This window comes from Stegostoma tigrinum, chromosome 5 (assembly GCF_030684315.1).
Source record: "Stegostoma tigrinum isolate sSteTig4 chromosome 5, sSteTig4.hap1, whole genome shotgun sequence".
Taxonomy (NCBI): domain Eukaryota; kingdom Metazoa; phylum Chordata; class Chondrichthyes; order Orectolobiformes; family Stegostomatidae; genus Stegostoma; species Stegostoma tigrinum.
The window spans coordinates 46,621,803-46,643,718 of record NC_081358.1 but is presented as its reverse complement, the minus strand read 5'-3'; the positions used below and the strand labels follow the sequence as shown (position 1 = coordinate 46,643,718).

General features: G+C 41.6%; 1 protein-coding gene across 2 annotated transcripts in view; it reads left to right on the top strand.

The window, feature by feature from the left end:
* The window catches only part of LOC125451626 (desmoplakin-like), a 72,821-nt gene extending 64,111 nt beyond the window's left edge, over positions 1–8,710 (top strand). For both annotated transcript variants that reach the window (XM_048528973.2, XM_048528974.2), the window contains one exon: positions 4,145–8,710. In XM_048528973.2, coding sequence (XP_048384930.2) covers positions 4,145–7,297 — 3,153 coding nt within the window. In that variant the 3' untranslated portion in view covers positions 7,298–8,710. The remainder of the gene's footprint in view (positions 1–4,144) is intronic.
* The last annotated feature ends 13,206 nt before the right edge of the window (positions 8,711–21,916 follow it).

The following is a 21,916-nucleotide window of genomic DNA, read 5'->3' as shown; positions in this document are numbered from 1 at the left end:
TAAAGCATAGGCCCCGACCTCATTCCAGCAATAATACTAACAACTTGTGCATCGTGCTCTGAGCCAAGTTGTTCCAGTATGATTCAGCATTGGCATCTATTTGACAATAAGGCAGTTTGCCCAGGCACGTCCTGTACACAAAAAGCAAGAAATCAGTCCAGACAATTACAATCCTATATTCTCAGTTATCAATAGAGTGAAGGAAGTTGGTTATCAATAATACTATTAAACATCACTAATTTGCCAATAACCTGTTCACTGATGTTCAGTTTGGGTTGGATCCTGCAAGGGCCATTTGGCTATTGACCTCATTTTGACCTCATTTGGCCTTAGTTCAAACAAGGACAAAAAGCTGAAGTGAATGCAGCATTTCACCCAGTTTGGCAAAAAGGCGTCCTAGCGAAACCAGACTCAGCCAAAATCTGTGGGAGACTTCACCACTGGTGGGAGTTATATCTAGCAAAAGAGAAGATGGTTATGGTTATTGGAAGCCACTCATCTCAGCTCCAGGATATCTCTGCAGAAATTCCTCAGGATAGTGGCCTAAGCTCAGCCACCTTCAGCTGCTGCTTCAATGACTTTCCCTTCTTCATTGGGTCAGAAGTGGGGATGTACGCTGGTTGCATAATGTTCAGCAACATTCGTGACTCTTTATATAGCAAAGCCATCCAAGTCCAAAATCAGCAAAACCTGGACAATATCCAGGTTTGGACTGACAATTAACAGGTAACATCTGTGTCACATAAGTGCCAGGCAATAACTATTTCCAACAAGAGAGAACGTGGACAGTTGCCCCTTGATATTCATTGCTATTACCATTGATGAATCACCAAAATCAACATCTTGGGTGTTACCAATGATCAGAAACTGAACTGGACTAGCCATATAAATACTGTGGCTACAAGAGCAGGTGATAAGCTTGGAATCCCATAGCGAGTAACTCACCTCTTGATTCCTAAAGCCTGTCCACCAAGTAAATGGCTCAAGTCAGGAGTGCAATGAAATACTTCCTACTTGACTGGATGGGTCCAACTCCAGCAACATTCAGGAAACTTGACACCACAAAGCATCCCTTTTGATTGGCACTATGCCCACAAGCAATTATTTCCTTTTAACCACCGACACATATTAACAACAGTGTGCAATCTTAAAAATGCATTATAACAATTCCCTAAAGCTCCTTGTATTACATGTACAAACCAGTAACCAGCACATTCTAAAAGGACAAGTACAACAGGTACATGGGAATACACTCCCTACAAGTCCCCCTCCAAAACATTTTTCATCCTGACTTGGAAATATATTGCCATTCATTTAGTGTCACTGGTGAAAATCCTAAAACTCCCTTTTACCGGCATTGTGGTTACACTTGTACCAAATGGACTAAACCGTTTCAAAAAGATAGCTCACCAGTGCCTTCTCAAGGGCAACTACAGATGGGCAATTAATGCATACCACCCAGTGATGCCCATATCCTGTGAATGATTTTTTTTTAAAAAGTATATTCCTTCTCTCAAGTAAAATTTTAATGAGAGGATACACCATTCCACAGCTAATTAAAGAAATAAAGGAAAAAAATCTTGAGGAAAAGTCATACAATATCGTAGAACTGAGTAGCAGGTCACACGATTGGTCAGCATATAAAGAATGGCAGCGAATGGCTAATTAAGAGAAGAAATTAGAGTATGTGAAGAAGTTTGCTGTGGCCGTAAAACAGCAAGAGTTTCTACAGGTCTTTATAAAATGGAAAGGAGTAAGTAAAGTGAGTTTTGAACCTTTAGTAAATGATGAAGAAATGACAGATCAAACAAACAAATATCTTGCTTCTGTCTTCATTATAGAGGATATGAAAAGCATTCTAGCATGTGGAAGGGAGAGAAGAACTCGGTGAAATTGTAATCAAAAGGGAAGTGGTACTATGGAAATTGATAGTGCTGTGAGCTGGCTAGCCTCCAGGTCCAAATGGACTTCATTCTAAACTCAAAGAGATGGCAAATGAACCAGATGTGTTGTAGTAAATCCTCCAAGAATTCCCTCTATTCAGGAATGGTTCCTTTAAATTGGAAATTAGCAAACATAATCCCTTTATTCAAGAAAGGACGGGGGCAGAAAACAGGAAAATAAAAAAGTTAGATTGCCATCTGTCATACAGAAAGTGTTAAAATCAATCATTTAAAAAATTGTAGCTGTGCATTTGGAAAAACTGAATGTAATTGGGAGGAGTCGGCATGTTTTTGTCGAAGGGAAATCCTGTTTAACAATTTTTTTGATGAAGTAACCTGCTGTGGATAAAGGGGAACCTGGAGACATAGTTTACTTGGATTTCTAGAAGGAATTGTGATAAGATATCATTATCAAAGATCATTGCAGAAAATGACAGCTCATAGTAGAGTTAACTTATTAATATGTATGAAAGATTAACTGGCAGGAAATACAGTATGCATAAATGGACCTTTGATTGGTAAGATATGATGACTGAAGTATGAAAAGACTCTGTGCTAGATCCCAAACTTCATACCATTAATATCATGACTTTGATTAGTCTTGGCATGGTAGATAAATTTGCAGATATCAAGCTAGGAAGGAAAGTAAGTTGTGAGGAAGAGATAAGATGGTTGTCAGAGGATACAAATAAGCTTTAATGAGTGGGCAAAAATCAGACAGAGAGTGTATAATGTGGAAAAATATAAAATTATTCACTGTGGCAGAACAATGAAAAAGCAGGAGAAATGAACGCCTGTGGAATTCTGAGTTGCAGAGGGATCTAAGTGTTCTGGAGTCACTAAAAGTTAATATGCAGGTACAGAACATAATCAAGAAGACTAGTGGGATACTATGCTTTGTTGTAAAACAAGTTGAACAGAAAAGTAAGGATGTCATGCTTTGCTTATATTGCTCATTAGTGAGACTACGTCTTGAATGCTGTGTGCAGTTTATGTCTCCATACTGAGGGATGTAAATGCATTGAAGGTAGTTCAGAGGAGGTTTACTAGATTGATACCTCAAATGAATCTTAAAAGGATAGGTTGAAGAGGCTGGGCTTGTTTCCACTGGAGTTTAGAGAGAGGATAGACTTGACTGAAATGTATAAGATCCGGAATGTTCTTAACGAGGTGGACGTGGAATGATGTTTCTTCGTGTGGTAGCCCAGAACTAGGTGTCACTGTTTTCATAGAACATAGAACAATACAGTGCAGAACAGGCCTTTCGGCCCTCGATGTTGCGCCAGCCTGTGAACTAATCTAAGCCCATACCCCTACACTATCCCCTACCCTTTCAAATGAAGGGTTGCCCCTCCAAACCAAATGAGGAGAATTTTCTTCAGAGAGTTGTGTTATTTTTAAAGCAAATACAGGCACCTGAAAATCACAGGTGTATTGTTTAAAATGGTTTCTTGACAGCAAAAACATGATGTATCACACTGAATTTAGTTGGCTGTCTTGGAGGCATGGGATCCTCAATCAACTACCCAGTTACATTTAAGCAACATGTGGTATTTGCTGGGGAGTGGGGGAAGAGTGGTGTGCATGTAGTGGTATTTCACTGTCTGCTGGATGAAGTAAGCCATTGTAGCACACCCAAAAAAGGTGGTCACATATGACAAGACAATGGCAGTACACCTTGCAATGGCCCTATTTAAAAAAGTTTGTTTAAAATGGACCATGTATTCCATCTGCTCATAGTTGTTATCAAGGAAACCATGACTTAAAAGATTTCTTGGAAAATTTAAATAAAAATACCCTGAGGCCTCTCTTACCCAATCAATACAGGCTCCAGTTCTTTATAATCATTAAATTTGCCGAGCAATTCTTCCGATGAAGATTTCATAATGTTGCATGGTAAAACCTTTCAATTAGACTACTTCACTATGAAAAATCAAGTAATTATGATGTGATAAATGGATAACTAAATCACAGGAGGAATATTTTGAGATTGGTAACATGGAGTAATTTGGCTTTTCATTTGAAAGATGAATCTCTTTAGTTCAAACTTGAAATTAAACAATTAGTTGCAAGAATAATGCTGTTATTGAGCAAATATCTAAAGCTGGTTTCAAGTAATCTCATTAAAAAGCTGTATTTTGATGATTTTGCTTTTGAAATGTGGAAAGAAATAATCATTTATCTTCTACCTTAACATTTAGGCGACTAATATGATTCAGCAGACACATTCTGCTCAAAAAGAAATTTTGCAAGAAAAGGAGTCTCTCCTACTGAAAATCAAGCTGTTAGAGCAGGATAAATCAAGACTTCAACGGTACGAAGATGACTTAGGTCGAATAAAGGCACAATTAGAAGCCGAATCCCGCTTGAAGCAACGACTTCAGGATGAAATTGATGCAGTTAAATCTGATCTAAGTTACTGGAAGAATCAAGCAGAAATATGGCAGCTAGAAAAGGGAAAAACCAGTAGTGAATTTGAGCAGTTGAAAGCTGAAATTGACAGATTGAAGACAGAGCTGAGAATGACCGAAGAAAGGTATAGACAGAAACTTGAGGACAGTGAAAGAGCAAAGAGATCTGAACTGGAAGCATTGCGTGCTAAAACTAAATTAGAAATTGAAAAACTCAGTCAAGAAGTAGAAACATTCAATAAACACACTCAGACAGATAATATAGTTACAGTTGATTCTTCAAAACTTGTATTTGATGGAGTCCGTAAAAAGGTCACAGCAAATCAGTTGTATGATTGTCAACTTATTGATAAATCAACTATAGATCAGCTATTAAGAGGACAGAAAACAACTGTTGATGTTTCAGATGAAATTAAATTGAATCTTCGTGGGTTGGAGAACATAGCTGGAGTCTACTCACAGAAAAATGGCGAAAAACTTTCTATGTCAGAAGCAACAAAAAGGAATATTCTTACTCCTGATGTGGCCTTGACACTTTTAGAAGCACAGGCAGCTACTGGATATATCATTGATCCAAACAAAAACAAGAAGATGACAGTGGATGAAGCTGTAGCTGTGGGCCTTGTCGACTATAAAGACCGAGACAAACTTCTGGCAGCAGAGAAGGCTGCAACTGGGTTTAAAGACCCTTTTACAGGAAAGGTTATCTCCCTGTATGAAGCAATGAAGAAAGATATCGTTGACCGAGAGACAGGCCTTCGTTTGTTTGCGGCGCAAATTGCAGCAGGTGGAATAATTGATTCGGTGAACAGCGTATATCTGCCAAAAGAGCTTGCATATAAACGGGGTTTGATTGATGCAGAAATGTATCAAACACTTGCCTCTCCTTTTGATGACTCAAAAATTTTTGTTGATCCAAATACAAAGACAAAAGTTTCGTACCAACAATTAAAGTTGGCCTGCAGAACAGATCCTGGAACAGACTTGCTTCTTTTACCAGTGGAAAAGCATGAAATAACATTACCAGGGATTAGAGCGGATGTGCCAGTAGACAGTCTTGTGGATGCCAAGGTTATAGATAAAACTACAGCTGCTGCTCTTAAGCATGGAAGCATAACAGTAGATGAAATCAGCAGCAAGTGTAGAAGTTACCTGCAAGGCAACCCGAGCATTTCAGGAGTGTACATTGAAGCCACAAAGGAGAAGCTTCCAATCTATCATGCCATGAAGAAAGGCTTGCTTAGACAGGGCACAGCTCTTGAGCTTCTGGAAGCTCAGGCTGCCACAGGCTTTATAATTGATCCAGTCAATAATGAAAAGCTGACAGTTGAGGATGCTGCTGCAAAAGGAATTATAGGTCGAGAATTCAAAAGTAAACTTCTTTCAGCTGAAAGGGCTGTTACCGGTTATAGAGATCCAGAAACTGGGAACATCATCTCATTGTTTCAAGCAATGAGAAAAGACCTGATCGAACACAGTCATGGTATTCGCTTGCTGGAAGCTCAAATTGCAACCGGAGGAATTATTGATCCAAAACAAAGCCATCGTTTGCCAGTTGATGTTGCTTACAAACGTAATTATTTTGATGAAGAATTGAATGAAATCTTGATGGATCCAGGTGATGATACCAAAGGCTTCTTTGATCCTAACACCGAAGAAAATCTGACCTATCTTCAGTTAATCGACCGGTGCATTACTGACAAATCCACAGGCCTTTGTTTGTTGCCACTGAGAGAAAAGAAAAAGGAATCCAAAACCACCAGGTCATCTGCAGTGAGGAAACGTAGAGTTGTTATTGTAGATCCTGATACAAATCAAGAAATGACAGTACGTGAGGCCTACCACAAAGACTTGATTGATTACGAGACTTTTCTAGAACTTTCTGAACAGGAAGCAGAGTGGGAAGAAATAACAATAACAGGATCAGATGGAATCAGAAGGACAGTTATTGTTGACAGAAAAACTGGTAATCAGTATGACATTGAAGAGTCTTTAAAGAAAGGTTTAATTGATAAGAAGAGTGTTGATGACTACCGCTCTGGAAGTATGACACTTACGCAATTTGCGGATATGTTCACCAATAAGATTAATATCAGCGCATACAATGGATGTGCGACAAATAGTTTGACAAACCTAAGCCCATGTCAATCCCCAAGTATTAAAATAACATCTTTTGAATCTTCAGATGATGCCACTCCAATTGCAGCTATATTTGATATTGAAACATTGGAAAAGATAACAATTTCTGAAGCCATGCGTCGCAATATTGTTGATGCTATTACAGGGCAGAGATTGTTAGAAGCCCAGGCCTGTACAGGAGGTATAATAAATCCTGGAACTGGTCAAAAACTGCTCATTCAGGAAGCTGTTGCTCAGGCTATTATTGATGAAGACATGGGAAAGAGATTAAAGCCAGCACAAAAAGCATATATTGGTTTTGAAGATGTGAAGAGCAAAAAAAGGCTCTCTGCGGTAGAAGCAATGCAAGAAAATTGGTTACCATATGAAGCTGGGCAACGCTTCCTTGAATATCAGATGTGTACAGGTGGGCTCGTGGTGCCAAATGTTTCAGGACGAATCACTGTTGATGAAGCAGTAAGAAAAGGCTTCATTGGTGCCAAAACAGCTGAGAAACTGAAAGACACCAGTAGCCATTCAAAAGGCCTAACCTGTCCCAAAACAAAATTGAAGATTTCATATAAAGAGGCAATTGATCGATCTATGGTTGAAGATAAAACTGGCCTACGGATGTTGGAAGCTGCATCATTTTCTACAAAAGGCATTAACAGTCCTTATAATGCAGGTGGATTCTCTGGACCAAATTCCCGTTCAGGTTCTCGTTCAGGTTCGCGAAGTGGGTCGAGAAGGGGAAGTTTTGATGCCACTTCATACAGTGTGTCTGTCAGTACACACACAACCCATTTGAGCACTTCCATGCACTAATTGTTTGCTACAAATTTCTAAACAACATGGATTTTCAAAATTTGTTGAAAATCCAAAGTTTTACTTTTATTTTCAGATTTTTTTATTCCACACTCGTGTCCTGTTAAGATCAGCACCTGTTACATACAGAGAAGATTTAATTTGTATTATGTTTATTAATCAATATCCCAAGATTTCAAATAATAAACAATTAACTTAGGTTAGCTTGTCAGCGGAGGTGAGGTGTCAGGAGATTGCCCACTTGTTTGCATTACCAAAAACATGGCGCTATTAGAGCTCAAGATGCTATAAGACACTGATGGCCCAACCCACATTCAAAATTAAAGACTACAGCTGACAATGACACAGAAGTTCAATTCCTGTCACACGCATCCCCAGATGCCATAATAACTCTCATACCCTTGATATTTATATGGGAATAATGAGTTTATAGGTTATAGGACATTAATTAATACTTAGTAATTGTATAGTAAAGTATCTGGCTCCTTGGATGGATAATACCTGAAGACTGTAATATAAAGGCAAAATATTGATGCTGGAAAACTAAATTGAAAGCATAGTATTGAAAATACTGAGAGACTGGGAAGGGAAGGTAAGGTTCAGGTTTCGAGGCAAGTGTGACACTTTGTCAGAATAGATTGTGAGCTGTATTCTGAAGAGGAGCCCCATTCACTTTAGGGGCCTGAGCTCTCCTCTCACTCTGTGTGCTGCCTGACCTGAGTGGTTCTATCACTTTCTAGTAATAGGGGCTACAATTTCAAACTTAGGGTTTTCCCATTTAAAATAGAGATGAGAAAGACTTTCCTTCTGAGAGTATTTGGAATTCTCTTCCACATATAGCAGTGAAGGCTAGGTCATTGTCTAACTCAGCCTTGAGCATATTCAGAGTTTTTAATCAATCGGAGGGTCCAGTGTTAAAGTGATAGGGAGAAAAATGGAGTTAACACCAAATTCGCATTGGCCCACTTTCCTTATAGCTCATGGGCTTCAGTATGAAACCTATTGAAGAGATTCTTTTACATTGTTAATGCTGTGTATTATATAGCTGATTCAAAATGCCTTAGGTTTGTGCCAATGAAGAGAAACAGTTTGAAAATGTTAATTCTTCATGGGAATTTATTGTGTAGCACTGAGTTTACTCTGCATTCAAAGGTTTCTGTACATGAAGAACATAAGTTGTTTAAGGGGCTTCACTGGAATGAATGTAATCTCATAACTGCCTTGTAATAGGACGTTTTGAGTAGTGGGGCAGAGGAAATCATTTTTAAAATCATAATTTTTAATTAATATTCATTACATGGATTTTCTGACCACGAGCTAACTAAAATAAATACTCATCAGTTTGTATGCATGCTAAAATTTAAGATTGTATTCTTACTTTTCTTTTATTAATAAAGTTTCATAATTTCATCATTTTAAGTGACTTTGTATCTAATTAAATAATTATGTTATCAATACTACTATGTTCACATGTTGAAATATCAAGTTAAATAAGTGAGCAATGCAGTTTCAGGATGCAGGAGACATTTTTTTAAGTGCATGACAGGTCATTACTTGGACTCCAAGTTTTTTTCCTGGGCTGGGTGTGCAGAGACAGGTGAATTTCCAGGTATGCAAACCTGTCCTTTTAAATGGCTGCTACCTAGTTTTCAGTGCAGAGCATTGGAAAATGGATGTGACCTAGGAAAACCTGAGCAGTATGTTAGGCATGGAGCCAGGTAGGCAGAAAGCGTGCCTGACTTGGGTCGTGAGCCTCATGTCTAAAGTTTAAAATTAAACACTAGATGCCCACCTCACTCCGTATATTTGTTTGGTGATCCATCCATGCCAACTATATCTCTGTTCCCTCCATTAGGCTTATTACAGCATCCATGTCTCCCATCCAGCACCTTTGCCCTTTTGCCTAGCGTGCTAACTCACCTAGTATGTATTCTGGGCAGACCTAAGGACTCATAAATAGATGAGACAAAGTAAAGATATGGTAAATAATGTAAGGGTATTTTGGACTTTATTATAGTGAGAAAAATATATTAATAATAAAAACACATTCATTACATTTCAATTTGATCACCTCAATGAAGCCTTAGAAAAGTCAACATTTTCTTTCATGTGCAGTAAACGCTGGAATTGATAAACTCACATCAAGGATTCAGACAGCCTTGTAGTTGCAAAATGGACAACATGCACCATGATAACTGTCATGACTTCTGCCAGGTGATCAGGCCACAGAAGCATAACCCTCAGTTCCGCATCATGACTCTTCACATATTTCCAATAGATTGCGAACAGCGGGTCGGGCAGAGACATTTTTTTCCCCTTTACAGGACATCATTATTAGCTTACTGATTCATTCTAGCTGTAATTAATTGAATTTTAATTATACTTCGGTTCAGAAGTACAGTTTTTGGAGGAAAATATCCCCTTGCTAATCTTAATCAGGTTGCAAACAATGAATCTTATTTTGGAGCTAGACTGACACACGACAATGTTCTGTGCCTTATCAAGAGTTGGAAAATTCCTTTGATAGAAAGTCTCTGCTTTGCTCGTTCTAGAAATATTTCAGATTATATTGTATTTATTTAAAATAAAAGTCCAATCTTTCCACTTTTATCAATTATATTGATTCACTGATTATAACTTAAGTTTTTTTGAAGAAGACTCATGTTAGAGATAAAATGGCTTCTGTTGACTTTTATTTATTTCAGTAAAAGGAAACTAGCCCTGAAATGTCCTCAACTGTAAATGGAGACACACAGTTCAAATTTTTTTTAATGATTAGGTTGCAAATCTCTGACATAATTATCAGCACAGATCTCATGTGAAACTGCAATAATTGCTAGGTACTAGGAAATTAAATACATCCTTTTAAAAAGGTAAGTTTATCTTCAGTTCACAGCAGCCAGACAGATTAACAGGATACCAAGGAAATATTCTTGTGTCACTTTCAAGAATGTTTTCCCCTGGACCATCTGTTATAGATAGCCAAAGAAGGAATAAGGGCATTTTAAGAAGGAACAGATCAAAACCTCACAACTTAAATGTTTGAGTCTCAGCTCTGAACCATCCTTTGAAACTGAACAGCGAAAGATGGAGACTATGCTGGATTTGCAAAGGGGTCTTTAAAATGTTGTTGTGCACCACACGGAGGAGGATGGAACTAATGTCTCCTGCCAAATCTTATCCCAGAATTGGAGTAGATGGTAAGTGGTAAGCCTACCCTACAGCCGGTTGAGGCCTTTATATGGCCACTTAAGAGTCCTTTCCCACTACTGTAATATTTTATCAGAAGCAGTGCGATCTCACACCATGAGGTTAAGACACCAGTTTTACTGCATGCAGGCACTAGTCACTCTTGTTCGGGCACCAATTCTGAAGAGACCACTCCCAACAGATAAGGCTGTCCACATGAACTGCATTCCCCAGCCCATCACAGATATCCTCCTTGTTGGAGGGAAGTGGGCTCACAATTGATTTGCATGCACTACTGCTGCAAGAAAAATCTAGCCTAGCTCCTCTTCTCACTTTCAACTTGTTGAAAGCTATTGGTTTCGACAGTCTTTTTAAAGGGTTTACAAAATGGCAGGAAGAAAGATGGAGTTCTGTCTTCAGGGGGCACACATTTAGACACTGGAAAGCTCACCTCAAAGCACCCCATCTCCCTCTTGAGCCCAAGCTTTCCAAATTTCCTGCCAGTCAACAGCTCACACCAGGATCCATGCTGTTTTCATTCTGGGCCTGCCTGCAGTTCCAGCAATGCTGTCCACTAATGAGTTCATGGCATTGGTGGAACTGCTGGCCATTCCAATTGGATGGCAATTCCTGAGGGTGATATTTTCTTCCCAGTGAGACGTGGAACTTCCATAATTAGATGGTTTAGCCTGTTGCAATGCATTGTGGCTTCAATGTAGGCTTCTTTCTGACCTTCCAGCTCACCACCAGCATTTCATCAGTGTGGAAGGGATTTCAAGCAGTCCACCCCTCTATAATCTCATGGCTAATATTTCTCATCTAGTCACTGACCCTTAGTGAAATCATCTTCAGCACAAATTTAACTTCTGTACATACAGGGATAACATTCAATTCTATCTCTCCTGCCTTGGCAACTTAACAATTTGAACAGCTTAGACAATTGACTAACATTTAGTATCAAGTGAGCAAAACATTTTTTCCAATAGATGAATGCTATTGTCTTCATTCTTTGTCACAAATTTGATTGCCTAGCAATTAATTCTATCCTGTCCCCAGCCACCACCACCCACCTTTACCTGACCAAGCTTGTCTTCACTCTGAATAAATTCTCTTGCAACTCCTCTCACTTTCTTCAGGTCAGAGGTATGGCCATGGGTACCCATTTGGGCTGCAGTTATGTCTCTCTCTCAGTGGGTTATGTGGAACATTCCTTGTTCCAGCCCTACTTGGGCCCCCATTCACAAATCTTTCTCTGGTATATTGACGATAGCATTGGTGCTGCTTCCCTGTCTCACCCGGAATTTTAAAAGTTTATCTACTTTGCTTCCAATTTCCACCCCTCCCAACACCCTGCACACTACCCCCCCCCAAAAAAAAAACACACACACATATTACCTGGTCTATCACTGAATCCTCCTATCCCTTTCCTGACCTGATGAAATGTATCCCAGAACATTGGGAAGTAAGGGAGGAAATTGTGAGACCCCTTGCAGAAATACATGCATTATCTATAACTATGGGTGAGATGCCTGATAACTGGAGAGTGGCAAATTTTGTACCTTTGTTTAGGTAAGGTTGTGAGGAGAAACTGGGGAACTATAGACGAGTTGACTTTGATTGTGAGTAAATTGTTGGAGGTGATTATAAAAGATAGAATTTATGGACATTTAGAGAGGCAAAAATTGATCAGGGATTGTCAGCATGGTTCTGAGCAAGGAAAATTGTGTCTCATTTTAAAAGATTTTGGATAGATGCATGAGTAGGAAATGTTTGGAGAATATGGGCCACGATCAGGTAGGCAATACTGGTTTAGTTCGGGATTATGTTCTGCATGGACTGGTTGGACCAAACGGTCTGTTAACATGCTGTATAACACAATGACTCTATGACATCTTTGTTTCCATTTTTGAGGATAGGCTGGCCACCAATATCCATTACAAACACACCAACTACCACAGTTACCTTGACTATACGTTCTCACACCTGGCTTCCTGTAAAGAATATTCCATTCTCCTAGTTCCTCCATCTATGTTGTATCTGCTCTGATTATGCCAACTTCGACAAGGGGGCTCCAAAATGTCCACCGACTTCCACAACCAAAGATTCCCCAGCACCATGGCTGACAGTCATGTCTGACTCATCGCCCACACTGGCTGTCGTCCCTTCTCCCCTCCCGCAACGGTGACAGGGACCCCTTGTCCTCATCCACCATTCCAACAGCATCCACATCCAAGATCATTATCCGCCACTTTGACCATCTCCAGTGGGTTGCCACCACCAGACACATACTCCCTTCCCCTCCCTTGTCAGCCTCCTGGACACCTGGGTCCACTCTTCCTTCATTCCCAACAAATCTCTATTGCCCCATTGCATCTTCTGCAACAATTGCTGAAATTGTAACAACTGTCTTCCACCTCAACATACAAAATACACTTTTCAGGTGAAGCAGTATTTTATCTGCACTTCAATCAATCTAGTCTACTGCATTCACTGCTCACAATGTGGTCTCCTGTACATTAGGGAAACGAAGCACAGACTGGGTGACCACTTTGTAGAACAACTAAGTTCTGTCCACAAAAATAACTCCAAGCTTCCAGGTGGCTGCCACTTCAACAAACCACCATATTTCCTAGACAATTTCTTTTCTCAGGCATACTGCAGTGCTCCTGTGAAGTTCAACACCACCCAGAAGAACAGCGCCTCATTTTCCACTTGGGAACTCTGCAACCTTCCAAACTCGGTATTGAGTTCAACTATTTTGGGCTTGAGCACCTTCTCCCATGTCCTCACCCCAACCCCCATACACCAGGCTTTATCATCACATGGGCTGCTATCACACACATCCTAATGTCAACTAATGGACCCCGTTAGCAGCTCTTCATTCTCTCAGACTGACCTTTACTCATTGCTTTATCTGTCCAAATGTTTTTCTCTCTCTTTCTATCTCCAACTATTGTTTACTCCTCCCCCATCCACCGAACCCCACCTTCTGTATAAATACCAACCTTTTCCTAGCTAAAATCTGTTCTGAAAAAAGGATCACTTGTTTTTCTCTCCACAAATGCCACCATACCTACTGAATTTTTCCAGAAATTTCTGTTTTTGAGTTTGTAATTAATTCCAATCCTCTCTGAGGCTGAATCTCACACTACTGATCACAAGGTGAGATTCCACATCTGACTCTCCTCTCTTCAAACCCATCTGCAGTTGAAACCTTTAAGCTTGACTTTTATCTATAACCTGTCTATTCCAAAACAGTTGTGGTTGGTTACCCATATTCTACCTGCCAAAACTCTTCTGTCTAGACTTTAACTCACACATTTATCATTCCTAAGCTTCCTGACTTACATGGATCCTACAGCAAAATTTCAGTTCTAAAAATTTCCTTCTTTTCAAATTACTCCATAGCTTTCTTCTTTAGTGTCTCTGTAACATCCTCCAGCTCTACAACTATCTCAGTTCTGGCATCTTTTACATCTTTGATTTTAAACATTCCTTGATTTTTGGTGGTGTTTCGAGCTGCCTCAGTCCTATACTCTGACATTCCCTCCCTAAAACCTCAGTTCCTTTTGTAGGATTAAGTATTATATTCTACTTAATTAGGGTTAGAATCACAGAATCCCTACAGTGCAGAAAGAGCCTATTCGGTTCATGAAGTCTGCAACCTCCACCAGACAGCATCCCACCCAGTTCCATCCTGACCATATCCATTTAACCTTATATGGGGTTTTACCCCCATGGCTAATCCATCTAACTTACACATAACTGGACACTGCAGGACAATTTAGAATGATCAATCCATCTAACCTACACATCTTTGGACTATGGAAGGAAATTGGAGCACCTAGAGGAAACCCACACTGACATGGGGAGAATGTGTAAACTCCACAGCACTGTGAAGCAGTAGTGCTGACCACTGAGCTACCATGCCACCTGCGGTATAAGTTAGTTCTATAAGGTGTCACAGGGAAACAGGGTGGTGAAGAAGGCATGTGACAGACTTGCTTTCTTTAGTCAGAACATTGCTTATGGGAGTCGGGATGTCATGTTGTGGATGTCCAGGACATTGGCAAGGCCACTTTTAGAAAACTGTGTGCAATTCTGGATGCCCTTCTATAGGATGGATGTTGTTAAAACTGAGAAGGGGCAGAAAATATTTACAAGGATGTTGCCAGGACAACAGCCTTTCAGTTGTTTCAGCGGCCGCAGTCTGGGAGGAGTGCGAGGGCATCCTGGGAAGGTAAGCTTTTCGATTATCAAAGTCTTACCTCACATGACTGCGGCCTTTCAGTTATTTCAGCGGCGGGAGTCCGGGAGAAAGCAGCAGCAGCGGGAGCAGTGAGAGCGAGGACCAGGGCTGCTGGTAAGGTAAGTAAATCATTTAAAAACTTACCTTGTGAATAGGTGAAGCACTGCTGAGCAGGAGTGGACACAGGATGGCTGAGTAAGTGAGGTAATATATTTGGGCAGTTGCTAGCTATTTTTTTCTTTTTCAATAGTCTGGGAATTCAGAACAGTGGGAGTAGATGTTAGGGCAGTTGGATACTCCTCCTGTAGAATGTGGCAGGTAAGGGTCACCAATAGTGTCCCCACCAACTTCATCTGTGGGAACAGCACCCAAATCCACTCCTTGGAAACCGTGTTAGGGAACTGGAGCTGGAGCTGGATGAACTTTGGATCATTTGGGAGGCTGAGGGGCCAATTGAGAGGAGTTACAGGGAGAGCAGTCACACCTCAGGTACAGGAAAAAGGTAGACGGGTTACAGTCATGGGATGGAAAGGGAACAGGTAGACAGTGTGGGGATCCCCTGTGGTCATTCCCCTCAATAGCAAGTATACCGTTTTGGATACTGTTGGGGAGGATGACTTAACAGGGGTAAGCTATGGGGTACAGGTCTCTGGCACAGAGTCTGTCCTGTTGCCCAGAAGGGAAGGAGGGAGAGGAGGACAGCGTTAGTCACTGGGGACTCCATAGTTAGGGGGACAGATAGGAGATTCTGTGGGAACAAGAGAGACTCACGGTTGGTGTGTTGCCTCCCAGGTACCAGGTCTTGGATCATGTTTTTGGGATCCTTAAGGGGGAGGGGGAGCAGCCCCATGTTGTGGTCCACATAGGACCCAACGACACAGGTCGGAAAAGCGATGGAGATGTAAGGCAGAAATTCAAGGAGCAAGGGTGGAAGCTTAGAGCAAGAACATACAGAGTTATTATTTCTGGTTTGTTAACCATGCCACATGCTAGCGAGGAGAGGAATAGGGAGAGAGAGTAGTTGAACACGTGGCTACAGGGATGGTGCAGGAGGGAGGGATTCAAATACCTGGATAATTGGGCTCATTCTGGGGTAGGTGGGACCTCTACAAATGGGATGGTTCACACCTGAACTAGAGGGGTACCAACATCTGGGGGGGAAATTTGCTAATGCTCTTCGACAGAGTTTAACCTAATTCAGCAGGGGAATGGGAACCTGAATTGTAGTTCCAGTGTACAGGAGGTTGAGAGTAGTGAGGTCATGAATAAGGTTTCAAGGTCGTAGGGGTGTACCAGCAGGCAGGAAGGTGGTTTGAAGTGTGTCTACTTCAATGCCAGGAGCATCCGGAATTAGGTGGGTAAACTTGCAGCATGGGTTGGTACCTAGGACTTTGATGTTGTGGCCTTTTTGGAGACATAGATAGAGCAGGGACAGGAATGGTTGTTGCAGGTTCCAGGGTTTAGATGTTTCAGCAAGATCAGGGAAGGTGGTAAAAGAGGGGGAGGTGTGGCATTGTTAGTCAAGGACAGTATTATGGTGGCAGAAAGGACGTTGGATGAGGACTCATCTACTGAGGTAATATGGGCTGAGGTTAGAAACAGGAAAGGAGAGGTCATCCTGTTGGAAGTTTTCTATAGGCCTCCGAAAAGTTCCAGAGATGTAGAGGAAAGGATTGCAAAGATGATTCTGGATAGGAGTGGAAGTAACAGGGTAGTTGTTATGGGGGATTTTAACTTTCCAAATATTGACTGAAAAAGCTATAGTTCGAGTACTTTAGATGGGTCAGTTTTTGTCCAATGTGTGCACTACGGTTTCCTGGCACAATATTTAGATAGGCTGACAAGAGGCAAGTCTACATTGGATTTGGTACTGGGTAATGAACCAGGCCAGGTGCTAGATTTGGAAGTAGGTGAGCACTTTGGTGACAGAGACCACAATTCGGTTATGTTTACTTTAGCGATGGAAAGGGATAGATATATACCGCAGGGCAAGAGTTATAGCTGGGGTAAAGGCAATTATGAGGTGATAGGCAAAATTTAGGATGCATAGGATGGGGAAGGAAACTGCAGGGGCTGGGCACAATTGAAACGTGGAGCTTGTTCAAGGAACAGCTGCTGCATGTCCTTGATAAGTATGTACCTGTCAGGCAGGGAGGAAGTGGTCAAGCGAGGGAGCCATGGTTTACTAAAGAAGATGAATGTCTTGTCAAGAGGAAGAAGGAGTCTTGCGTAAAGATGAGGTGTGAAGGCTCAGTTAGGGTGCTTGAGAGTTACAAGTTAGCCAAGAAGGACCTAAAGAGAGAGCCAAGAAGACCCAGGAGGAGACATGTGAAGTCTTTGGCAGGTAGGATCAAGGAAAACCCTAAAGCTTTCTGTAGGTATGTCAGGAATAAAAGAATGACTAGAATAAGATTTGGGCCAGTCAAGGACAGTAGTGGGAAGTTGTACATGGAGTCCAAAGAGATAGCAGAGGTCCTAAATGAATATTTTTCATCAGTATTCACATAGAAAAAAAGAGAATGTTGTCAAGGAGAATACTGATATACAGGCTATTAGACTAGACAGGATTGAGGTTCATAAGGAGGAGGTGTTAGCAATGCTGGAAAGTGTGAAAATAGATAAGTGCCCTGGGCCAGATGACATTTATCCTAAGATTCTCTGGGAAGTGAGGGAGGAGATTGCAGAGCCTTTGGCTTTGATCTTTATGTCGTCATTGTTTACAGGAAGAGTGCCAGAAAACTGGAGGATAGCAAATGTTGTCTCCTTGATCAAGAAGGAGAGTAGAGACAGCCCTGGTAATTATAGAGCAGGGAGCCTTACTTCAGTTGTGGGTAAAGTGTTGGAAAGTATATGAAGAGATAGGATTTATAATCATCTTGAAAGGAATAATTTGACTAGGGATAGTCAGCACGGTTTTGTGAAGGGAAGGTCGTGCCTCACAAACCTTATTGAGTTCTTTGAGAAGGTGACCAAACAGGTGGATGAGGGTAATGCGGTTGACGTGGTGTTTATGGATTTCAATAAAGCATTTGATAAGGTTCCCCACAGTAGGCTATTGCAGAAAATATGGAGGCATGGGATTGAGGGTGATTTAGCGGTATGGATCAGAAATTGGCTAGCTGTAAGACAACAGAGGGCAGTGATTGATGGGAAATGTTCATCCTGAAGTTCAGTTACTAGTGGTGTACCACAAGGATCTGTTTTGGGGCCTCTGCTGTTTGTCATTTTTATAAATGACTTGGATGAGGGCGTAGAAAGATGGGTTAGTAAATTTGCGGATTACAATAAAGTCGGTGGAGTTGTGGATAGTGTGGAAGGGGCTACACAGGGACATTGATAAGCTGCAGAGCTGGGCTGAGAGGTGGCAAATGGAGTTTAATGCAGAAAAGTGTGAGGTGATTCACTTTGGAAGGAGTAACAGGAATACAGAGTACTAGACTAATGGCAATATTCTTGGTAGTGTGGACGAGCAGAGAGATTTCGGTGTCCATGTGCATAGATCCCTGAAAGTTATCACTGAGGTTGATTGGGTTGTTAAGAAGGCGTACGGTGTGTTAGGTTTTATTGGAAGAGGGATTGCATTTCAGGGCCATGAGGTCATGTTGCAGCTGTACAAAACTCTGGTGCGGCCACACTTGGAGTATTGTGTACAGTTCTGGTTGCCACATTAGAGGAAGGATGTGGAAGCATCGGAAAGGGTGCAGAGGAGATTTACCAGGATGTTGCCTGGTATGGAGGGAAGGTCGTATGAGGAAAGGCTGAGGGACTTGATGTTGTTTTCATTAGAAAGGTTAAGAGGTGACTTAATAGAGACATACAAGATGATCACAGGATTAGATAGGGTGGACAGTGAGAGCCTTTTCCCACGGATGGTGATGGCTAGCACAAGGGTACGGAGTTTTAAATTGAGGGGTGATAGATATAGGACAGATGTCAGAGGTAGATTCTTTACACAGAGAGTAGTAAGCAACAGTAGTAGACTCACCAACTTTAAGGGCATTTAAATGGTCATTGAATAAACATATGGATGATAGTGGAATAGTGTAGGTTAGTTTGGCTTCAGATTGATTTCCCAGGTCGGCACATCATTGAGGGCCAAAGGGCCTGTACTGAGCTGTAATGTTCTACGTTCTACGTTCTATGCCCTGGAAGAATCGTTTTGGTTTTAAGCTTCCTGGACACCTTTCCAGCCACCATTGACAATATCTGACTGTGGACGCAAAAAGATCCTGTCCTAGCAAAACTAAAACAGCTGGTGGTAATCGGGAAATCAGAAGGGACATCGCACCCAGGATTGAACCTTTCTGGACGCAGTGAGACCAGGTCACTGAAAAGGATGGCATATTACTATGGAGGGCAAGAGCAATTGTCCTGAGTAAAGGTTGCTGCTAGATACTGGCTGAACTCCACCAGAGTCAACCAGGGGTTTCAAAATGAAAATACAAGCAAGAAGCTATATCTGGTAGCCAGGATTGGATGCCGATATAGCTATGTTGGTGAGCAGTGCCCACAGGGCCAAAAAGGACAAAAATGCATAGGCTGGGAGTTCTTTCACTGGAGCATTAGGAGGTTGAAAGGCAACCTGATAGAAGTTTATAAAATAATGAGAGGTATAGATAGAGTTAATGATAGTTGTCTCTTCCCTTGGATGGGGGATTTCAAGACAAGCGGGCACATTTTTAAGCTGAAAGGAGAGAGATTTTTAAAAAAGACATAAGAGGCACAGTTGTTACATAGAGGGTGGTTCGCATATGGAGTGAACTTCCTGAGGAAATGGTGGATGTGTGTACAATTACAACGTTTAAAAGGCATTTGGATAAATACATGAATAGGATAGGTTTGGAAGGATATGGGCCAGGAGCAGGCAAGTGGGACTAGTTTAGTTTGGGATTATGTTTGGCATGGACCGGTTGGACCGAAGCTGTTTCCGTGCTGTATGATTCTATAGCCAGCAGCACACCACATTTGTGGAAATGGCCGGGTAAACCTTGGATTCGGCTGCATGTGGACTATGCTGGTCCTTTCATGGATTCAATGTTTCTGTTCATTGTGGACGACCATTTAAAGTGGTTGGACATGCATTACGCTCATTTGGTAAACTCAGGGATGACGATTGAGAATCTGTGATACACAGACTCCGGGAAGTATTGGTCACGAAGAATGTGATATCATTTACTAGCAGGGAATTCAAGTATTTCCTAAAGTTGAATGTCATTTGGCACATAAGAACAGCTCCATACCAAGCATTGTCCAATGGTCTAGCAGAACGAGTGGTCCAAATGTTGAAGGCAGGCTTAAAGAAGCAGCCTACAGCATCACATGACACTGTCCTGGTTCCTGTTCAATTACACGACCACCCCTCATGTAACAACAGCGATAGCTCCAGCAGAGTTGCTGGTGGGGAGAAGACTAAGCACGAGGTTAAACCTGATATTTCTAGCCCTGGTGGGGGGGGGGAGCGGGGTGTGACACAGCAGCAGGAACATCAATGCCAGCCACATACCTCCTCTAAGTGAGAGAGACAATTTAATTAAGGGGATGAAGTTTGATGCTGGACCCATGGGAATGGCCCTGTATAGCTACAAGGTGAATTTGACACAGGTCAGTTCCTGTGAGTTAGAAAGTTTAAGTTGGTGTGGCAGTCCTGAACAGACGTGGATCACCTGAAAGCTGTTACCTCACAAACGGGACAGGAGCAAAACATACCTGTCTCCTCAGAACAGCCAAAAGGCCTGTCAGAAACCGTAGGTTCTCCCTGTCCATTTAGTGTTGAGTAAACCTCAGAGTCCAAGTTGCATATAGCCTCAATTCTGTTAGAATAACAGGAGGAATCTCGTCCGAGAAGCTCTGGGCGCAAGAGATGGGCTATGGTTCGGTGCACACCACCAGCTTCAGCATTTGAGTCAGAGGAACCGGACCTGGGGAACAAACATTGCAAGAAAAGCTACAAGAGAAAGACCAGGCCTACCTCCCCAGACTGAGCAGGGGAGGGATGTACTGATTGGAACTAGATGGATCTGGTTGACTACAAGATCCTTGATTGGGGTTGTGAACATAGGTGAATCAGGAGCCCTGACTGACCAATATAACTAGGAGATAGAATGTTCTCTGTTTAGGTGACTGACTCTGAGCTCGTTGGCCTCTCTGCAGTTATTTCATAGACCAATATGACTGTAATACCAAATGACCAATAATGTTATTGCATGCTTCCCTCTGCTGAAAAGGGTGGCACGGTGGCTCAGTGGTTAGCACGGCAGCCTCACAGCACCAGGGACCCAGGTTCAATTGCAGCCTTGGATAACTGTCTGTGTGGAGTTTGCACATTCTCCCTGTGTCTGCATGGGTTTCCTCTGGATGCTCTGGTTTCCTCCCACAGTCCAAAGATGTGCAGGCTAGGTGGATTGGCCATGCTAAATTGCCCATAGTGTTCAGGGGTGTGTGGGTTTTAGGGGGATGGGTCTGGTTGGGATGCTCCAAGGGGCAGTGTGGACTTGATGGGCCAAAGGGCCTGTTTCCACACTGTAGGAAATCTAATCTACCATAGTTTTAAAGTGAGTGGAGGTAGATATAGGGGAGATGTCAGAAATGGATTCTTTTCACAGAATGGTCAGGGTGTGGAATGCATTGCTGGAGAGGGTAGTGGAGTTGGCCTCATTAGGGGCATTTAATTGGCTATTAGCTGGGTATTTGGATGATAATATAAGGTAGGGGTAGAGGGTTAGATAGACCTTAGGTTTAGGGTGAAAGTTTAGCACAACATCGTGGGGCAAAGGAGCTGTACTGTGCTAAACTGTTCTATGTTCTACCAACAAAATGCTCTCAGAAAATGTGTCAAAATGTGTACATGTACATAGCCCCCTGCGCTCTGAACGTTTCAATCAAGACAGGAAATATCCTTTTAGGAACACCTAACAAGTGCCTGAGCAAGATTTGTAAATAACTGGGAAACAGGAATGTTGAACATTGTGTGAAAGGAAGAATGTGATAGCACCATCTTGTGACACTTTTCATATAGACATAAACTAGTTATTATCTTCCGTTAGTGAATACTGTTTTAGTCGATACTGCAAAGATGTGTGCTAATATTCAAACACAACAAAGTAGCTGATCATATTATTATATTATTGTTTGCAGGAACGTACTTTATATTGGTGCCTGCAAAGCAATCGGTTTTTTTCATT